Source organism: Microcebus murinus, chromosome 4 (assembly GCF_040939455.1).
Source record: "Microcebus murinus isolate Inina chromosome 4, M.murinus_Inina_mat1.0, whole genome shotgun sequence".
NCBI classification, from domain to species: Eukaryota; Metazoa; Chordata; class Mammalia; order Primates; family Cheirogaleidae; genus Microcebus; species Microcebus murinus.
The window spans coordinates 12,481,141-12,499,736 of NC_134107.1; the positions used below are offsets into that span (position 1 = coordinate 12,481,141).

At 47.0% G+C, this 18,596-nt stretch overlaps 1 protein-coding gene and 1 non-coding gene across 4 annotated transcripts; one reads left to right on the forward strand and one right to left on the reverse strand.

Moving 5' to 3' along the window:
• DPF2 (double PHD fingers 2) lies at positions 1 to 16,913 on the forward strand. 3 transcript variants are annotated; one of them, XM_012778053.3, is made up of 12 exons: positions 1 to 153; positions 4,922 to 5,082; positions 5,545 to 5,652; positions 5,977 to 6,140; positions 9,268 to 9,360; positions 9,534 to 9,612; positions 10,123 to 10,164; positions 11,193 to 11,330; positions 11,422 to 11,550; positions 11,751 to 11,863; positions 13,231 to 13,312; positions 15,624 to 16,913. In XM_012778053.3, the coding sequence occupies exons 1-12, from the start codon at positions 122 to 124 to the stop codon at positions 15,698 to 15,700; spliced, it is 1,218 nt and encodes a 405-aa protein (XP_012633507.1). In that variant the 5' UTR covers positions 1 to 121; the 3' UTR covers positions 15,701 to 16,913. The 3 variants fall into 3 exon arrangements, with proteins under 3 accessions (XP_012633507.1, XP_012633508.1, XP_012633509.1); XM_012778055.3 differs by lacking the exon at positions 1 to 153 and adding an exon at positions 195 to 1,068; XM_012778054.2 differs by lacking the exon at positions 10,123 to 10,164.
• Positions 16,914 to 18,005: 1,092 nt separating this feature from the next.
• LOC142870764 (U6 spliceosomal RNA) lies at positions 18,006 to 18,111 on the reverse strand. Its single transcript, XR_012919106.1, has one exon. It is a non-coding gene; the product is annotated as a U6 spliceosomal RNA (small nuclear RNA).
• Positions 18,112 to 18,596: the final 485 nt, after the last annotated feature.

The window sequence follows — 18,596 nt, forward strand, 5'->3', positions numbered from 1 at the left end:
GCGCTCGCGCCCGGGAGGCGCCTGCGCAGAGGAGAGAGGAAACTGGTGCCCCCGTGCGGTCCCGGCGCCTGCGCGCTGCGGGCTCCGGGGCCTCCCGGCCTGAGGGAGAGGAGCGGGGAAGATGGCGGCTGTGGTAGAGAATGTAGTGAAGCTGTGAGTGGTCATTTCTTTCTCTCTTAGGCCAGGAGGTCTTGTAAGGGGCCTGGAAGTAGGGGGCGGTGCGGGAAGGAACGAGGCGGGGAGAGGGACATGCCCGGGAAGGCCATGTTGCGACTCCTAGTGGGGAGGGAAACAGGAGACTCCGGAAAAGACGTTGCGCTTCTTTGGAAACTTGTGGAGGGCCTGAGGGGGGCACACGGGAACCTCTGACGGGAAGCCTCCCTGTGGGGACGTAAGGTCTGAGCGCTCCTCGGGGCTTACGGTTTCCAGAGTATGGCGCCCTGGCTGCGTACGAGAAACTTGCCGTCCAGTTCCTCTCCGAGACGCCTCCGTCCGGGGGAACCGGGCCGAGGCCCGGGCTGTCCCGCGACGAGTCCCGGCCGACCCCTCCCCATCTGCTGCCCTCAGTCGCCCCTGGAGCAACAGGCTCGGCGGCTCCGGCGCGTGTAAGGACTGCGGGACTGTTTTAGTTCTAAGCGGCCCTGTGACGTTCGAGGGGGTCTTGGGTAGCAGGTACCTGAGACTAAAAATATTCTTGGGAAGAATTTGTGGAGGAGCAGGTACAGAGGGAAAAAACTTAAGGAAAGTGGGCCTTTGAGTCAGCCAGTCGCAGCCATCAAAAGCCGGGAACTGGACTGAAGCAGTCCACTTGAGAGATTAGAGGGACATCTAAGTGGACATTCTTCCTATATTATGATACCATTGTGCTGGTGAGATTTCGAGCAAAGTTAAAGTTAATGGTTGTTGGAGACATAGAGACTGGCCTGTTAACCTCTTTCTGTGAGTTGAAGATGCTTTGGGACTTGATTGTCCAGCCTCCTTCCTCCCTGAAGAACTGAAGAAGAATCTGAATGAGTTTTGAAATGGGTTAATACCCCGTGAGCTAATAGAGCAAGCTTCTTTTAATAGGTATGTAGGGCTTGGTGCAAGGGTAGGAAAATTGAGTGCTGTCTAGTTGTCCAGTTGGGGCTTTTGACTGGATGATGAGATAAAGGTTGGGGACTTACAGCTTCTCTTTGTCATGCGCTGAGCCCCCCCCCCTTCCCAAGAGCCTTTTTAAGGGGTAAGTTGCTTCTCCCTCCTGCCTGGAGCTTTTTCTTTGAGCATGCTTTCCCACTTCCATTAAGCTAAGTGCCTTCCCCTCCTTGTGGTTTTTTTTTTTTTTTAAACTTGCGTTCTGCTCCATTCTGCTGCCTCTTTCAGCCATCCCTCCTCCCAACACTATTATGTTTCTCTCTGATCTGCCCACTCCAGTTTCCCCAGCTCTCTCTTCAGGCTGACATTTTTCTCAATTTAGAAATGACACTGTTGATATACCATTTATACAGTTATCCTTCCTGACTCAGATGTTTTTTCTTTGTTTCCCTGCCCTTTGTTGACTTCCCCCATCTCATTGTAAGGGAGGCTTTACACAGGTTTCATGATTATCGAAAAAGAATCAAAGCTTCTACCTGGGAAATCTTACTGTACTGGGGGAATGTCAAAGTTGCCTGGGTTTTAAGAGTTTTATGTAATGAGGCTGTTTGTGTTGGAAGACTTTCTTCAGGGAAATAGGATTTCCAGCCCTTTCATATAGTGTTATAAGTGAGGGATTGCCCATTTAAATAGAGTATGACTTCTCATTTCCTTTTAGAGAACTGTAGAGATTATGAGGATCGATCACCAGCCACTAATTCCTGAGCACTAGTAATGAAAAAACAACTTTCTCCTCCTGATTTCTAGCTGCAGAGGGCCATGGACCACAATTAATACAGTCCCCTGCAGAACTGTCTTTTTAACAAGGGGCTTCCATTCTTCCTGTACCATTCTCACTCTGGAAAGAGATGCTTTTCTGGTGCTTCTCTTAATTATAGTATGCCTAGGCTTCTGACAGCTGAGGTTATACATTGAGGTCAGGAGTACTAGCTCATCTTTTCTAACTTGCATCTTGTCCTGGGAGAAGAATTTTCCTATTTGGAAATTCTCTGTCCCTCGCAAATGTGATGTTAGGATTACAACAGTCTTTAAGAGATCTTACTAGTGTAAAATAATAGTATAAAATAGCTGTGGCTGCTGACTGGTTTTGAAACTTTCTGAGTTAGATAAGATCTAGAGAATAAAATTAACTTGAAATTTCTTGCTACAGGAGCCCTAAGTTCTTAGGAGCTCTCTCTCTCGGTCTCTTGTGCTCTCTCTTCATCAGATTCTACACACACACATTGCCTCTCTCTCTTTCTCCAAGTGTTTCATTCCCAGCCTTGTTACCCAGAAGACTGCTTGCCTCACCTGAAATCCCACTTAACTCACAAGAGCTCTGACACAACATCTCATTCATTCCCCCTAAAATCCTTTCCAGCCTCCTTGCTGTGACTTTGCAGCCCTCAGCCAATCTGGCCCTTCCTTCCATTTGACTTTCAGTGTCGGTATCAATTCCCATCAGCAGAAACAAAGGAGCTGCTGCACTCAGCCTTGTTTATCCAATTTTACTGTGTGGTGAGGACGTGGCTGCCTCCTAAAGGCGAGCAAATGTGAGCCTCTCCCTTCTCCCTTCTGCTTTCCTGTACAAGATTCGTGCCTACCTCAGATTATAGTCATTATAGCTCATTGAATCAAGCCAGACTGTACTGTGGTATTGCCATCTCTTTGTGTGGTATGTGTCTTTTTTACTTGCTAGAAATATGCTAAGCTGTGAGGTGGTCTGTTGTGACTTCTTACTGAAGGCCTTCATCAAATTCCTGAGCAGAGTTTGTTGATGTAGTCAATTTATAGACATAAGTTCGTTTTCTCATGCCTGGGCTTTCTTTCACATAGAATCCTGGTATGTCAGAGTTCATCTAGTCCAACCTCCCCCATCTAGAAGAGGAATGAGGTCCACCTGTGTTAACCAAACATCCATGTTCATGTGGTGACTTGCACCCTAACCAGGTCTTTTTACTCTCAAGTCTGTGTTCCAGACATCTTCCTGGGTATTGGGGATGCAATGGGAAAGAAATTGTCTCTGCTCTCAGGTTTAAGACTGATTGAATATAAATATGAATTGTTTCAGTTATTTTAATCTGTTACCAAAGTGCTTGTTAAACCCTGAAGAATGAGAACAAGATTGGTTCTCCATAAACATATACATGCTTCTTAGCACCAGATAACTTCTAGCACTGTGCAGTTTTCCAGCTTTTTAAAGCACTTACCCTTGATTCAAATTTAAAATTGAGTCTTTTGAGACCAAGAAACTTTTCTCTTATATAATTTGTCCGAGAATGGGGAGGGCCCCAGGATGGGCCTTAGAGCAAACGGATTTCATATCAGTAATAGTGCTCAAAAAAAGCTTCAAGGAACTTTAGGAATTTGCAAATGTCTTCCATAAATGTAAAATTAATATGTAAAATTAATTAGTTGGTTAAAAGCCTAGGTCTAAATCCAAAAGATATAAAAAGGCATATGGAAGAAAGTGCCCTAGTCACCCAGTTTTTCTCCCTGGAGGCTTGCAGTTTCTTTTCTACCTCTTTGTTACATAAAAGGTAGCATCCTGTGACACTTCTCAGCACTGTACTTTGCTTTTTTTCCCTAATTATCTTGGAAATTGTTTAAGTATCAGTACATGAAGAGTGCCCCCCTTTTTTTATGGCTAAATTGAATTTTATTGTATGGATTTACTGAAGTTTGCTAAATATGTTTTAGTAAGTCCCCTAGACCTTGTTGAACTCTTTCCCACTTTTCTAAGGAGGTGCTAACATCTGTTTCTCAGAGTCAAGAGAGTTAACATCTTTTTTTCTTTTTTTGAGACAGAGTGTCACTTTGTTACTTTGTTGCCCAGGCTAGAGTAAGTGCCATGGCCTCAGCCTAGCTCACAGAAACCTCAAACTCCTGGGCTCAAGCAATCCTGCCTCAGCCTCCCGAGTAGCTGGGACTACAGGCATGTACCATCATGCCCAGCTAGTTTTTTCTATATGTATTAGTTGGCCAATTAATTTCTTTCTATTTATAGTAGAGACGGGGTCTCGCTCGCTCTTGCTCAGGTTGGTTTCGAACTCCCTAGCTCAAAGGATCCACCTGCCTTGGCCTCCCAGAGAGCTAGGATTACAGGCGTGAGCCACCGAGCCCAGGCGAGAGTTAACATCTTAACTAGCACAGGGCTAGACTTATGAGAAGTCCTCTTCCTGGGGTTAGACTTAAGTCTGATTAGATACATGATGAAATCATGTGTTTCTTTCTTTTCTTTTCTTTTTTTTTTTTTTGAGACAGAGTCTCCCTTTGTTGCCCAGGCTAGAGTGAGTGCCGTGGCGTCAGCCTAGCTCACAGCAACCTCAAACTCCGGGCTTAAGCAATCCTACTGCCTCAGCCTACCAAGTAGCTGGGACTACAGGCATGCACCACCATGCCCAGCTAATTTTTTCTATATATATTAGTTGGCCAATTAATTTCTCTCTATTTATAGTAGAGACGGGGTCTCACTCTTGCTCAGGCTGGTTTCGAACTCCTGACCTTGAGTAATCCACCCGCCTCGGCCTCCCAGAGTGCTAGGATTACAGGTGTGAGCTACCACGCCTGGCCGAAATCACGTGTTTCTGGTGGCAATTTATTTGTAAAGTGCCTTTCCTCATGATGGCTTAGTGAAGGGCCTTGGTGTCCCATGAGGCAGATATGGAGGCAAATAGAACCAAAGAGACAGTCTCCCAGTCCCTTGAGCCTTCTAGAGAAGCAGATGGCAGGGGAGCAGAATAGTGCAGCATCCCACACCCCCTACCCCAACACACACACACACACCTGATTTTTATCTTCCCTGCAGCCTTGGGGAGCAATACTACAAAGATGCCATGGAGCAGTGCCACAATTACAATGCCCGCCTCTGTGCTGAGCGCAGTGTACGCTTGCCTTTCTTGGACTCACAGACCGGAGTCGCCCAGAGCAACTGTTATATCTGGATGGAAAAGCGACATCGGGGTCCAGGTGAGGGTCCAGACTTGGGAGAAGGGGACTCAGGAGCACAAGGGGAAAGAAGTTTCCTCATCGTAGGTGATGAAGCCATTGAGAGAGTTTTCCCTGGTGCTTTCTATCTTTGGATGGACATGGTCTTCCTATGACTAGAAACCCAGGGAGGGTGAAGCAGACAGGTTCATAGCAGCATCTTTGTTTTTTTGACCTGCTCAAGCCCTTATTGTGCATCTGGAGAGCTATGTGTTAGCCAAGGCCCGTAAGTTTACATTTCTTTTTTTTTTTTAAAAAATCAGTCATCCAAGGTTTACATTTCTTTTCCACAAACTATTTCACCCAACCCACCAGGCTCTCACTGTCAGTATTTCTCACTTGCTCTAGAACTCAAGGGGGCCCTACTCATCTAGAAAGTGTTTGATATTATTTTCTAGGGCAGTGTTAGGGTTTGACTTCTCTCTTCCTTCCTTCCTTCCACAGGATTGGCCTCTGGACAGCTGTACTCCTATCCTGCCCGGCGCTGGCGGAAAAAACGGCGAGCCCACCCCCCTGAGGATCCACGACTTTCCTTCCCATCTATTAAACCAGGTAAGACACACCCTCCCTGGGGAAGGGCAGAACCTGTTGCATGCTAGGAGGCCTGCTAATCACCTGTTATGTGCCAGGCCAAATGCTAGATTCTGAAGATACTAAAATGAATAAGATGTGATTCCTTCCTTTAAAGAGCTCAGTCGAGTAAAGGAGACAGGTAAACAGATAGGTTACAGTGCCATTGAACTAAGGTGTCTTGGTTCATGGGCAACCAGAGAACAGAAGACAGTGATTGGCCTTCAGTAAGCCTCAGCATCATATAGACTCAGCAGTCTGCTTTCAGTGTTTCTGAGCCTTGCTTCATCCTGGCCTTGTTTGTAGACACAGACCAGAACCTGAAGAAGGAGGGGCTGATCTCTCAGGATGGCAGTAGTTTAGAGGCGCTGTTGCGCACCGACCCTCTGGAGAAGCGAGGTGCCCCAGATCCCCGAGTTGATGATGACAGCTTGGGCGAGTTTCCTGTGACCAACAGTCGAGCACGGAAGGTACAAGTTTATCCCTGTGGCTAAGGGAGCTTTGATGGAAATCAGCTTTCTCTTTATCAGGGCCATCCAGTTGCTATTATGTTGGTGCAAAAGTAATTGCGGTTTTAGCATTGTTGAAATTTGTTCTTTGAGGGCCGGGCGCGGTGGCTCACACCTATAATCCTAGCACTCTGGGAGGCCGAGGCGGGCGGATTGCTCGAGGTCAGGAGTTCGAAACCAGCCTGAGCAAGAGCGAGACCCCGTCTCTACTATAAATAGAAAGAAATTAATTGGCCAACTAATACATATAGAAAAAAATTAGCTGGGCATGGTGGCACATGCCTGTAGTCCCAGCTACTTCGGAGGCTGAGGCAGGAAGATTGCTTGAGCCCAGGAGTTTGAGGTTGCTGTGAGCTAGGCTGACGCCACGGCTCTCACTCTAGCCTGGGCAAAAAAGGGAGACTCTATCTCGAAAAAAAGAAAGAAATTTGTCTTTGATATTGAAATACTTTCCTAAATAAATGTGGTTATATTATACATCATTTTAATGTGCATTCTCGCTTTGGTTTTTTGCTGATGATTTATTACTTGCTGTTTATTTATTTTTATATTTATTTTAGATTGTGAAAATTATGTTAGACAAAAAGCAAATTTGAGCACTTTTCTTATTTGAGTTCAAAATGGGTTTAAAGGCCGGGCGCTGTGGCTCACGCCTGTAATCCTAGCTCTTGGGAGGCCGAGGCGGGCGGATTACTCAAGGTCAGGAGTTCAAAACCAGCCTGAGCAAGAGCGAGACCCCGTCTCTACTATAAATAGAAAGAAATTAATTGGCCAACTGATATATATATAAAAAATTAGCCGGGCATGGTGGCGCATGCCTGTAGTCCCAGCTACTCGGGAGGCTGAGGCAGGAGGATCGCTTGAGCCCAGGAGTTTGAGGTTGCTGTGAGCTAGGCTGACGCCACGGCACTCACTCTAGCCTGGGCAACAAAGTGAGACTCTGTCTCAAAAAAAAAAAAAAAAAAAGGGTTGTAAAGCAGTGAAGAGAATTCACAACATCAGCAATGCATTTGGCCTAGGAGCTGCTAATGAATGTACAGTGCAGTGGTGGTTCAAGAAGTTTTGCAAAGGAGACGAGAGCCTTGAAGATGAGGAGCGCAGTGGTTGGCCATCACAAGTTGACAGTGAACAATTGAGAGCAATCATTGAAGCTGATCTTCTTACAACTACATGGGAAGTTGCCAGAGAACTCAGTGTTAACCGTTCTACGGTTGTTTGGCATTTGAAGCAAATTGGAAAGGTGAAAAAGCTCGCTGAGTGGATGCCTCATGATCTGATTGCAAATAAAAAAAAAAAGTCATCATTTTCAAGTGTTGTCTTCTCATACACAACAACGAACCATTTCTCTGTCAGATTGTGACGTGCAATGAAAAGTGCATTTTATATGACAACTGGCGACAAACACCTCAGTGGTTGGACCAAGAAGAAGCTCTAAAGCACTTCCCAAAGCCAAACTTGCACCCAAAAAAGGTCATAGTCACTGTTTGGTGGTCTGCTACAGGTCTGATCCAATACAGCTTTCTGAATCCTGGCAAAACCATTACATCTGAGAATAATGCTCAGCCAGTCAATGAGATGCACCAAAAACTGCAATGCCTGCAGTGGCGTTGGTCAACAGAAAGGGCCCAATTCTTTACAACCATGCCCGACCGCACACACACAAACAGCACTTCAAAATTTGAACAAATTGAGCTATGAAGTTTTGCCTCATCTGCCGCCGTATTCATCTGACCTCTCACCAACCAGCTAACACTTATTCAAGCATCTTGACAACTTTTGTAGGAAAATACTTCCACAACCAGCAGGAAGCAGAAAATGCTTTCCAAGAGTTTGTCAAATCCCAAAGTAGAGATTTTTATGCTACAGGAATAAACAAACTTATTTCTCATTGGCAAAAATGTGGTGATTGTAATGGTTCCTATTTTGATTAGTAAAGATGTGTTTGAGCCTAGTTATAATGATTTAAAATTCACTGTCCGAAACCGCAATTACTTTTGCAGCAGCCTAATAGAACTGAAGCATAATCTGTGGAGCAGGAGCCAGCACCTGCAGTTCTGTTCCTACTTCATCCCCTGACTAGTGCCGGGTACTGACAGACTTCTCTATGACCATCCAGTCTTTCCCAGTCCTAAGCACAGACTGTCACTCATTCATCCTCTTTTGTCACAAAAGTTTTTGTCATAGTTTTTTTTTTGTTTGTTTGAGACAGAGTCTCACTCTGTTGCCCGGGCTGGAGTGCCATGGCATCAGCCTAATCACAGCAACTGCCAACTCCTGGACTCAAGCAATCCTCCTGCCTCAGCCTCCCGAGTAGCTGGGACTACAGGCATGCGTCACCATGCCCGGCTATATTTTTCTATATATTTTTAGCTGGCCAATTACTTTCTATTTTTAGGAGAGACAGGGTCTTACTCTTGCTCAGGCTGGTTTCAAACTCCTGACCTTGAGTTATCCTCCCGCCTTGGCCTCCCAGAACGCTAGGATTACAGTTGTAGTTTTTTGGTACCTGAGGCTATGTAGGTGAAACAGACATGGTTTCAGCCAACAGGGAAGATAAAACTATATATATAAATAATAATGGCTGAAAATATGCCAGGTACTGTGTTAAGTACTCTTCCACATGCTTTCTCCTTTAATCTGTACAACCTTAGAAGGTGGGTCCAGTGGTTCCCATTTCATAGACTGGGAGGCTGAAGCAGAACAGTTTAAAAAGTTCCCACAAGGTCGCACAAGTAAGCAACAAAGCTCTCATTAAAACTAGGAAGTGAGTTTTGGGAACCACTGATAATATGCTCCCCGGGAATTAGGGAAGGCTTATGGAGTCCTGCTATTTGATTTGGCCCCTTGGCATAGTGGGAAAGGCATTCCAGGCTAAGGAAACAGCATGAAGAGAAGCACAGGAGAAGCCCAAAGCTTGGGAAGGAGCAGAAACGGGATTGGAGGGCATTAATGGACCATGGTAAGGAATGAGGCTGGTGTCGGTGGGGCCAGGTCACAGGAGGTTCTGGGTGGCCTTGGCCAATCCCATCTCAGTGGAGCTTTTGGATGCACATTATTTCTGTTCATCATAATCCTTCTGTCCACTCAGCGGATCCTAGAACCTGATGATTTCCTAGATGACCTCGATGATGAAGACTATGAGGAGGATACTCCCAAACGTCGGGGCAAGGGAAAATCCAAGGTGAGAGGCTGGCCCGAGGCCTATAGCCTGGGGCAGGGCAGCCTGGGAAGTCCCATGTTTTATTTTTTGCAGTTGCCATTTTCCCTTTCAAATGAAATTAGCAGCCACTTACAAAAGAGTTTAATTCCTCAGGCCTAGATATCTCAGTAAGGACATCTTTTTGCTCTTGGCAGGGTAAGGGTGTGGGCAGTGCCCGTAAGAAGCTGGACGCTTCCATCCTGGAGGATCGGGACAAGCCCTATGCCTGTGACAGTGAGTGCCTCGCTAGTGGGTGGGTAGTCCTTGCCTTGACCCAGCTCCTGCTCAGGATATAAGAGGAGGGAGGGTTGTGTTTTTGCCTGGAGTGGTAAAACAAGCCTGGGCTCTTGTCCTGCCTGCTGGCCGACTGGTTTCCCTTGAGGCTTCTGTGAGGCCTGGGCCTCTGCTATGTGGTGGGTGGGAGAGATTTGCATGCTCTGGGAGAGGTTTCTGCTGTCCTCTGGGGTGGGGGTGCTTGGGGGGGGGCACAGGGTTGGCTTCTCAATACATGGCATGCAGCTCTACTGGCCTCAGTCAAGCCAGGGCCCCAGGGGTCCAACACTAAGTTTTTCATTGTCTGTTCTCTTTCCCGTCCTCTCTGGCTTGCCCCACTTTTGTCCCTCTACCCTGGGAGACCATCACCGTTGGGGTTTCTCTCTCGCTTGCTCTGCTTTCCTGCTGCTGCCGCTCTTGTCTCAAGTGTGTCAAAGCCTTCTTCTCATGACTTTTCTTTCTGTCTTTCAGATAGTTTCAAACAAAAGCATACCTCGAAAGCGCCCCAGAGAGGTAGCTCTCTCAACTTTTCAGACTTGGTTTTCCTGTCCCTTTTTCCCTCCTCCCTTGTTCCTCCTGCCTTTCTCATCTCCTGTGGTGCTAGTTTTCAAATCTCTGGAATGACATGGGGTAGGAGTGGTGGAACTTCTGCTGTGCTCCACTCCTCAAGTCCTGGAAGCTGCCTTTATCACTGCTCGCCTCCCACAAGCCTGCTCTTAGAGCCGCTCGCTCGGCCTAGTGCATGGGACAGCTTCCGGGGCATCATAAGGAACCCATTGCAGACAAATCTACCTGCTGCCCTCCCGTGAACAGGCACTTGGTGGTCAGCTGATGTTCCCCACCATCCCACCACCTCCTCCATCCTCTCTCCCCTCCATCCTCTCTCCTCTCTCATCCCCATGCCCTTCTCAGTATCTGCTCAAGCTTACAGGATACTTCGTGGGGATTTGCTTTCCTGCTGGGTGTGGGGGCTGGACAGGGCTCTGATTTGGGAGTATGTTTGAATTTCTTTGGGGGCCACCTGCCCCAGCTGGCTCAGTTGATAGGTATCCCCAAAAGACTTCCCCCACCACTCATTTATCTACATTCAGCAGAGATGGGCTCCATGGTCTGTATAGGGTACCTTAAGCTTTTACCCCACATTTACTGAGGAGTAAAGAGATTTGAAGTCTCTTCCTCACCTTTCTCTTTTCCTGCCACCCTGCAAGACTATAGAGATTCCCTTCCCTTTCCTGACCTGGAGCTCCCCAGGCTATTACTGTTACCAGGTCAAGCGGTGATGGGGCAAGGGCTGAGAGGCCAATGTAGAAGAGTAGTGATGGCCTGGGGTTGGTGTTTGAGAAGAAGAAGCTAGAACACCCCAGGGCCTGATGCTCCTGGCCGAGGGGAGAAAGCCTCACGAAAGGCCTGTCCCAGATCAGAGCTGGTTGGTGAAGGGGAGGTTGCCCTCTCTGCCTTAGGTGGAGCCCCACAGCTGGCAGGGGTGGGATGTGGCACTCTTGTATCCTAATACCTTTCTCTGCAATATTCTCCCTACCCAGTTTGTGGGAAACGTTACAAGAACCGACCAGGCCTCAGTTACCACTATGCCCACTCCCACTTGGCTGAGGAGGAGGGCGAGGACAAGGAAGACTCCCAGCCACCCACTCCTGTTTCCCAGAGGTCCGAGGAGCAGAAATGTAAGCTGAGGAGTTGGCCTGGTTATGAAAACCCCTCACAGGGATGAGTGGCCCAAGGGCATTATTACAGCTCTTGTCTTTCTCCCTGTAGCCAAGAAAGGTCCTGATGGATTGGCCTTGCCCAACAACTACTGTGACTTCTGCTTGGGTGACTCAAAGATCAACAAGAAGACAGGACAGCCAGAGGAGCTGGTGTCCTGTTCTGACTGTGGCCGCTCAGGTACCTCCCCTAAAGAGAAGGCTGCTGCCATGCTCAGTCCCCAAGGGGCTTTTGCCTTTTTTGCCTTGCTAGCTTCTGGCTCTGTCACAGTAGACCAGCACACCTCCCTTCTGGCCAAGAGAAGATACAGCCATGGGCAGGGGCTCCTCTCTTCTCCCCTCATTTCCGGCTGCCTGTTTCACTCGGTTCCCCCCACACAGGGCATCCTTCTTGCCTCCAGTTTACCCCTGTGATGATGGCGGCAGTGAAGACCTACCGCTGGCAGTGCATCGAGTGCAAGTGCTGCAACATCTGCGGCACCTCTGAGAATGACGTGCGTATCCCTGCTCCCTGGTGTGGCTCCTTCTGGGCTTTTACTGTTCTTTCCACAGTTCCCTCTAAAGTGAGCTTGCTGTTAAAAGGAAGCAAGATCCCTCCCACACACCACATGACCCTCCCCAGTGTCCCAGTCAGAACTTTGATTTGTTGGCAGGTATTTATTGAGTACTGACTTTATGGGAGATGTTCTAAATGCTAAGGGTATTAAATAAGACAAATATGGTCCCTGTTTTCATGGAATTTACATTCTTATGGAAACAGCAATCAGCAGGGAAATAAGTGAGATTTGTTTTATGTGCCATGGAAAAAATGAAACCAGTAACGTGGCAGAGAGTAACTGTATTACTAATTTAGATTGACGGTCAGAGATGGCTCTTCTGAGGAAGTGATGTTGGGTGTTGGAATTTGGATGATGCAAGGAGCCAGTCCGAGCAGGTTTGGAGGTAGAGCCAGTGCAGAGGCCCTTGAGGTAGACAAGCCAGGTGCGTTGAGCAGGCTGATGTGGCTGCATGGAATCTTCCTGCCTGTGGGAGAGCATGGCAGGGGATGAGATGGGACAGGTGGACACCACCAGGTCTGTGGGGCCTGGGGTTCTGTCCTGATTACAATGGGATGCTGTCAAAGGGTTTTAATCAGGGGAGTAACATGGTCTGTCTCACATTTTATGTTTTTTTTTATTTTTTTATTTTTTTGAGACAGACTCTCGCTTTGTTTCCCAGGCTAGAGTGAGTGCCATGGCGTCAGCCTAGCTCACAGCAACCTCAAACTCCTGGGCTCAAGCAATCCTCCTGCTTCAGCCTCCCGGGTAGCTGGGACTACAGGCATGCACCCCCATGCCTGGCTAATTTTATATATTTTAGTTGGCCAATTAATTTCTTTCTATTTTTTTATAGTAGAGACGGGGTCTCGCTCTTGCTCAGGCTGGTTTTGAACTCCTGACCTTGAGCAATCTGCCTGCCTTGGCCTTGTCTCACATTTTAAAAAGATAACTTTATTAAATTCAGATGTTGCCCACACAAAAAAAGAAAAAAGTAAAAATAATTTTTATAATTTAAAACTAATAAAAAAAAAAAGATAACTTTGGCTGCCCTGTGGAAGGTAGATGATAGGGGATAAGAGTGGAGGCTGTGTGTGATCCCTCAGGGTCTGGCAGGATCCACATCAGGGACAACAGTGACTGGGTCTGGACTGGAGATGGACAGCAGTGGTTTCCTATCCAAGATTCATGCATCTCTTCTTGCCTGCCACCTACCCTGCCCCTCTGGAAGTAGCAGCAGTGTCACAGAAGCCCTCTTCCTACCCCCTTCCCCCAGTGGCCTGAGGTACATAAGTCACTTAACCCTCATGCTTTGCCTGCTTCAGGACCAGCTACTCTTCTGTGATGACTGTGATCGTGGCTACCACATGTACTGTCTTACCCCGTCCATGTCTGAGCCTCCTGAAGGTAAGTTGCTCAGATCTCTTACTCAGAACAATGATTTTATTAATAACTTGGAAAATATTGAGTTCTGGGTTCTTTATATTATCAGTTATTTATTCTTCCAAATTAGGGAGTAAGGCACCTTGTCTTGGCTCAGTTCAGAGTACTTTCCTAGCATTTCAACTTTTAGAGGGTTTAATGTTTGTACATTATCATTAGTTACAAATACAAACACAAAAAATCAGCCCAAAAGAAAACAGATGCTAAGCCGAGGACAGTCACCCAGAAGGAGCCATTTGTTTTCCTCCAGCCAGTCTAGGAAACTCTGCAAGTCCCTTTCCACCTGGATTTCCATGCCTGAAACGCCTTCTATATAGAGATTTAGGAGTTTGTTCAGGAGGACAGAAACACCCAGTAGCTGTGGCTGACTTGTAATATGGGTCAAACTACTGTCACTCCTCTAGAGAATGAGGCCACTAACAAAATATGAGAGTCCTTTACAGCTATAGGGCAACACTCTCAGGCCCAGTTTATAAATCTGCTTTTGGTAGAATTAGCATGTTTTGTGCTTTGTTATTTTAGCCATCAAATACCAATTTGTAGTATCCCAAGAATGGAAAAGTAAGCACCACATGTACTCACCAGTTGTATTAACTGATCAACACCAAGTGGACATATAACATTTATGGAGCATTGGGCAGATGGGGGGATGGGTGCGATGCGCACTGTCTGGAGGATAGACACACTTGAAGCTCTGACGGCGGGGGTTGGGATGGGGTGGGGGGCGGGGGGAGAAGGCAACACACATAACCTAAACATTCGTACCCCCATAATATGCTAAAATGAAAAAAAAAAAAAAAAATTGTAGACAAAATCTATACTAATTGCAGAATGGCTTTCCTATTGAAGTTCTGCGGGACACTGAGGTAGAGTGTTCTTGCTAGAGTGTTAAGGCAGTGAGGGGCAACCCCTAGAAGTCATCAGATGTTCTAGGTTCTAGGGTCAAGTTTGGCAAACTACAACCCATGGGCCAAGTCCGGCCACAGCCAGTTTATATAGCTTGCAAGCTAAGAGTGCTTTTTATATTTTTAAAGGGAGGTTTTTTTGATTTGTTGTTTCTTGTGGAGACAATGTCTTGGTATGTTTCCCTGGCTGGTCTCCAACTCCTAGGCTCAACCATTTCTCTTAAAGGGAGTGTTAAGAAAAAGATACGAATGAAACTGTATGTGGCTCACAAAGCCTAAAATATTTAACACTCTGTCTAACTCTTTACAAAAAAGTTTGCCAACCCCTGCTCATTGATTGACCTTTGAGTTAGAAAGGCCCTTCCTGTTACATTTTCATATCACGTGTCTGAATAGCTAATAAAAGCTGTGGATCTTTCCCCCCCAATTTATGTCCAGATGCACATATGTATAATTATGCTCATAATTTCAAGGCATTAGGACTAACTTTGTTTTTTTAAAAAATGGAAGAATCCAACCATGGTATATGTTAATAAATAAGATATAAGCATTAAGTTTCTTGTAAGGAAGAATTATGTCTTCATTTTTTTTGAAACTAGACTCAAGTCATAATGGGTTAGATCAGACAGTTCATCCCTTTTCCGCTGATCAGGTCCTCAGCCTCTGCTTAGACACCTAGTGATGGTGGGGGCCCATCTCGCATTGGTTTTCACAGAAAGCCCTATCTTATGTGGTATCAAACTTGGTTTCTCTGGAGCCACTACTCTTGATCTTTAGTCTAACCTTTGGACCATGAGAACCAAGTCTGGTTCTTCTATAATCGCAAGCCCCAAACTGGAATGTTTTAGAAACTTCCTCTCTGCCTAGGTCCTCTTCCTACTCCCAGAGCTTCTGATTTAATAGGGCCAAGAGAGCCTGGGCATCTGTACTCTGAAATAGTCCGCTAGATCAGGGGTCCTCAAACTTTTTAAACGGGGAGCCAGTTCACTGTCCCTCAGACCGTTGGAGGGCCGTTGGAGAGTGCGGCGCACATTCCACACATGCACACTGTGGGCCTGGGACGAGGCCGCTGCTAAACAGGACAGGCAGCGGCAGCAAAAACACCTGGCAGGCTGGATAAATGTCCTTAGCGGGCCACATGTGGTCCACGGGCCGTAGTTTGAAGACATCTTCAATTGTTTCTTTCATCTCCATTGAGAATTATTTTTCCTCCTAGCTCAGGATAACCATGAAACTTTGCCACTGCAGAATATACCCCTTCCTCCCTGGAGCTGACCCTACTATTGGAGAAGGGATGCAGAAAGTGAAAGAATAGCAAGCAGTTGGGGGTCGTGTGAGACCCATCCTGATCCCATTATGTTTTTCTGCAGGAAGTTGGAGCTGCCACTTGTGTCTGGACCTGTTGAAAGAGAAAGCTTCCATCTACCAGAACCAGAACTCCTCTTGATGTGGCCACCTCCCTGCTCCCTACACTTCTAAGGCTATTTCTCTCCTCCACCATGTTTTTTCATACCCACCTTTCCCTTCCTCCTCCTCTCTTTCACAAGTCCAGAGAACCTTGGGGTGGTTGTGCCAACCTGCCTTTGGCAGCAGCAAGCTGAGGTGGCAGCTCTGACTGCCTCTGGCCCCAAGCCCTCAGGGAGAAAGGAGCAGCACACTGCCCCAAGGCATACCTGTGGGCCCAGCTTCTCTCTGCTCTCCATGAAGTGCATTCACTCTGCTTGCCTTGGGCCCAGGCCCTGGTGATCACAGGGTTCAAACAGTGTCCTCTGAGAAGGAGTGGGAGAACAGCTTGCTTTTCTCTCCACTCTGGTCTCCAGGCTTTTCCCTTCCCCCAAAGTTGAGTTGGGCCAGGGCTTCTTTGCCAAGACCAGCGGGGAGTGAGCAAGCTGAGGCCACGCTCGCAAGGAGCTTTCCATGCCCTTTGTGCTGCTTAGCCTTGCCTTTTCCCTTCAGAGCGGCTCTCTGCAGCCCTCTGTTCCCGCTACATAGGGTCCCTTTGCCTGAGCCTGGTTGCTCTCAGTCACCCTCTTGGCTCTGCCCTGTCCTGCTCCACCCACCCAGGGGGAGTAGCAGCTTCACCCTGTTCTTCCTGTGCTCTCCTGGCTCACTCTTACTGGGTCTCTGGTGACCGAAGCATTCCCCACCCTTGGAATTCCCACATCTGCCTCCCCTCCTATTCCCTTTGGTTTTGTGGGGAGAGGGGAAGCATTGGGGCCAGGCCAGCAGCTTGGGGCCACAGGGAGATGTTGGATAATGTGCCTGTTTTTTAACATGATGAAAAAGCCTACCTCCAAAATCCCTTTTTGTTCTTCCTGGACCTGGGCATTCAGCCTCCTGCCCTTAACTAAATTGGGGGCCTCAGCCTCCTGCCCTGTGTATCCGGACTCCCAGGTCACAGGAAAGCCCCATAAATGTCCCTTTCTTCCCTTGCACGCTCGCTAGCAGCTGGTAAGGTCTTCACCCTGATTCCTCAAGTTTCCTGCTTAGTGGCACTGACATTAAGTACTGGGGGGCAGTCCATGCCAAGACACCCTGGAGTGGCCTTCCCCCTTGGCTGTGGGCAGGCCCAATTGTCGCTTTGGAGTTGAGGTGTCTCTTTTTTCTTTCTTTAGTTCCTGTATTCTAAACATTAGTAAAAATAAACATTTTTACACAGAGCCCTCTGCTGGATGGTTTATCTTCCAACTCCTTAAGAAGGCCATTTCATCCTAAAACGTTCCTCCTTAACAGTGGGGTTTTTTTTTAATGTTTTGAAATACAGCTTTTTCCCCCAAAATTAAATTTTTCTGTTGAACTCCAGTATATAAAGGAGATAGAAAATGGGTTATTTTGTTAGTTTTAATTTGTTATGTGAATTCAAGTTTATAACAATTCCTTGTTATAAAGAACAATGAAGCTGTTTTGATCAGTATAAAATTTGGGTTAAAATCAACTTTAGCATGCTGTTTATTTCTGTGTTTTGCTTGGTTTGGAGAAAATTTTCCATAGACATGGATACATAGATGGAAGTGGTACCAAGTTTGTCACAGCTGACCTACAATTTCAGATACTTAAGATGGGTCCAGAAGCTTGATTATTATATAAATACAATAGCATTAATAACATAAGAAACTAGTGACATCCCCATGGGACACATGACAGCTTTTGTGGGAGTGATGAGGGCAGCCTGAGGAACAGAGGGGCTTCGGCCTGGCTTGCCTTTAGTTGTCTGCAGTGTTCTCCAGGGCAGCTGCTGTTGGAGCCTGAGCTGCCCAGAGTGCAGCCCTGCAGCCCTACCCAGGACACGTTTACATGCACAAAGCAAGTTTCCCTGAAGCCAGAGTAAACATTACGCCAGCTTACGTGGTGGATCTTCTTATATCTTTTTTTTTTTTTTGAAACAGTCTCACTCTGTTGCCCGGGCTAGAGTGTGCCCAGGCTAGAGTGCTGTGTCAGCCTAGCTCACAGCAACCTCCAACTCCTGGGCTCAAGCAATCCTTCTGCCTCAGCCTCCCAAGTAGCTGGGACTACAGGCATGCGCCACCCTACCCAGCTAATTTTTTCTATATATTTTTAGTTGGCTGATTAATTTCTATTTTTAGTAGAGAGGGGGGTCTCACTCTTGCTCAGGCTGGTTTCAAACTCCTGACCTTGAGCAATCTTCCCGCTCAGCCTTCCAGAGTGCTAGGATTACAGGCGTGAGGCACCGCGCCCGGCCTGATCTTGTTATATCTCACTTGAGTGTGTTTTGAAGTGCTTGTTTTCTTTTTAAAAATAAGGATTGCTTCATGACTCTGCATGTCATCCTCTCACAGTGGCCATGCTAATCTCTTTGTATCATTCCAGTTTTAGTATATGTGCTGCCAAAGCAGGCACAAACTTTTTTTTTTTTTTTTTTTGAGACAGGGTCTCACTTTGTTGCCCAGGCTAGAGTGAGTCCGTGGCGTCAGCCTAGCTCACAGCAACCTCAAACTCCTGGGCTCAAGCAATCCTGCTGCCTCAGCCTCCCGAGTAGCTGGGACTACAGGCATGCGCCACCATGCCCGGCTAATTTTTTCTATACATATTAGTTGGCCAATTAGTTTTCTTTCTATTTATAGTAGAGACAGGGTCTCTCTCAGGCTGGTTTCGAACTCCTGACCTCAAGCAATCCGCCTGCCTCGGCCTCTCAGAGTGCTAGGATTACAGGCATGAGCCACCGTGCCCGGCCAGGCACAAACTTTAAAGAAAGATTTGAATCAGTTATGGGCTGCCTGAAGTATCCTGTTTTTTCAGGAACATTCTGAAAGCCATCATTGCCTGTTCGAGGGCCAAGGCCTGGGCTGCTGTATTCAGTAAGTAAGCAGGGTGCTCTTGGCTGG

Bases quoted from the DNA above. Each gene is read 5' to 3' on its own strand.
- DPF2 (XM_012778053.3), top strand. From the start codon at position 122: ATGGCGGCTGTGGTAGAGAATGTAGTGAAGCT. The intron at 5,083-5,544 runs GTGAGGGTCCAG...TTCCTTCCACAG, and splicing joins AAAGCGACATCGGGGTCCAG to GATTGGCCTCTGGACAGCTG. The intron at 11,331-11,421 runs GTAAGCTGAGGA...TTCTCCCTGTAG, and splicing joins GAGGTCCGAGGAGCAGAAAT to CCAAGAAAGGTCCTGATGGA.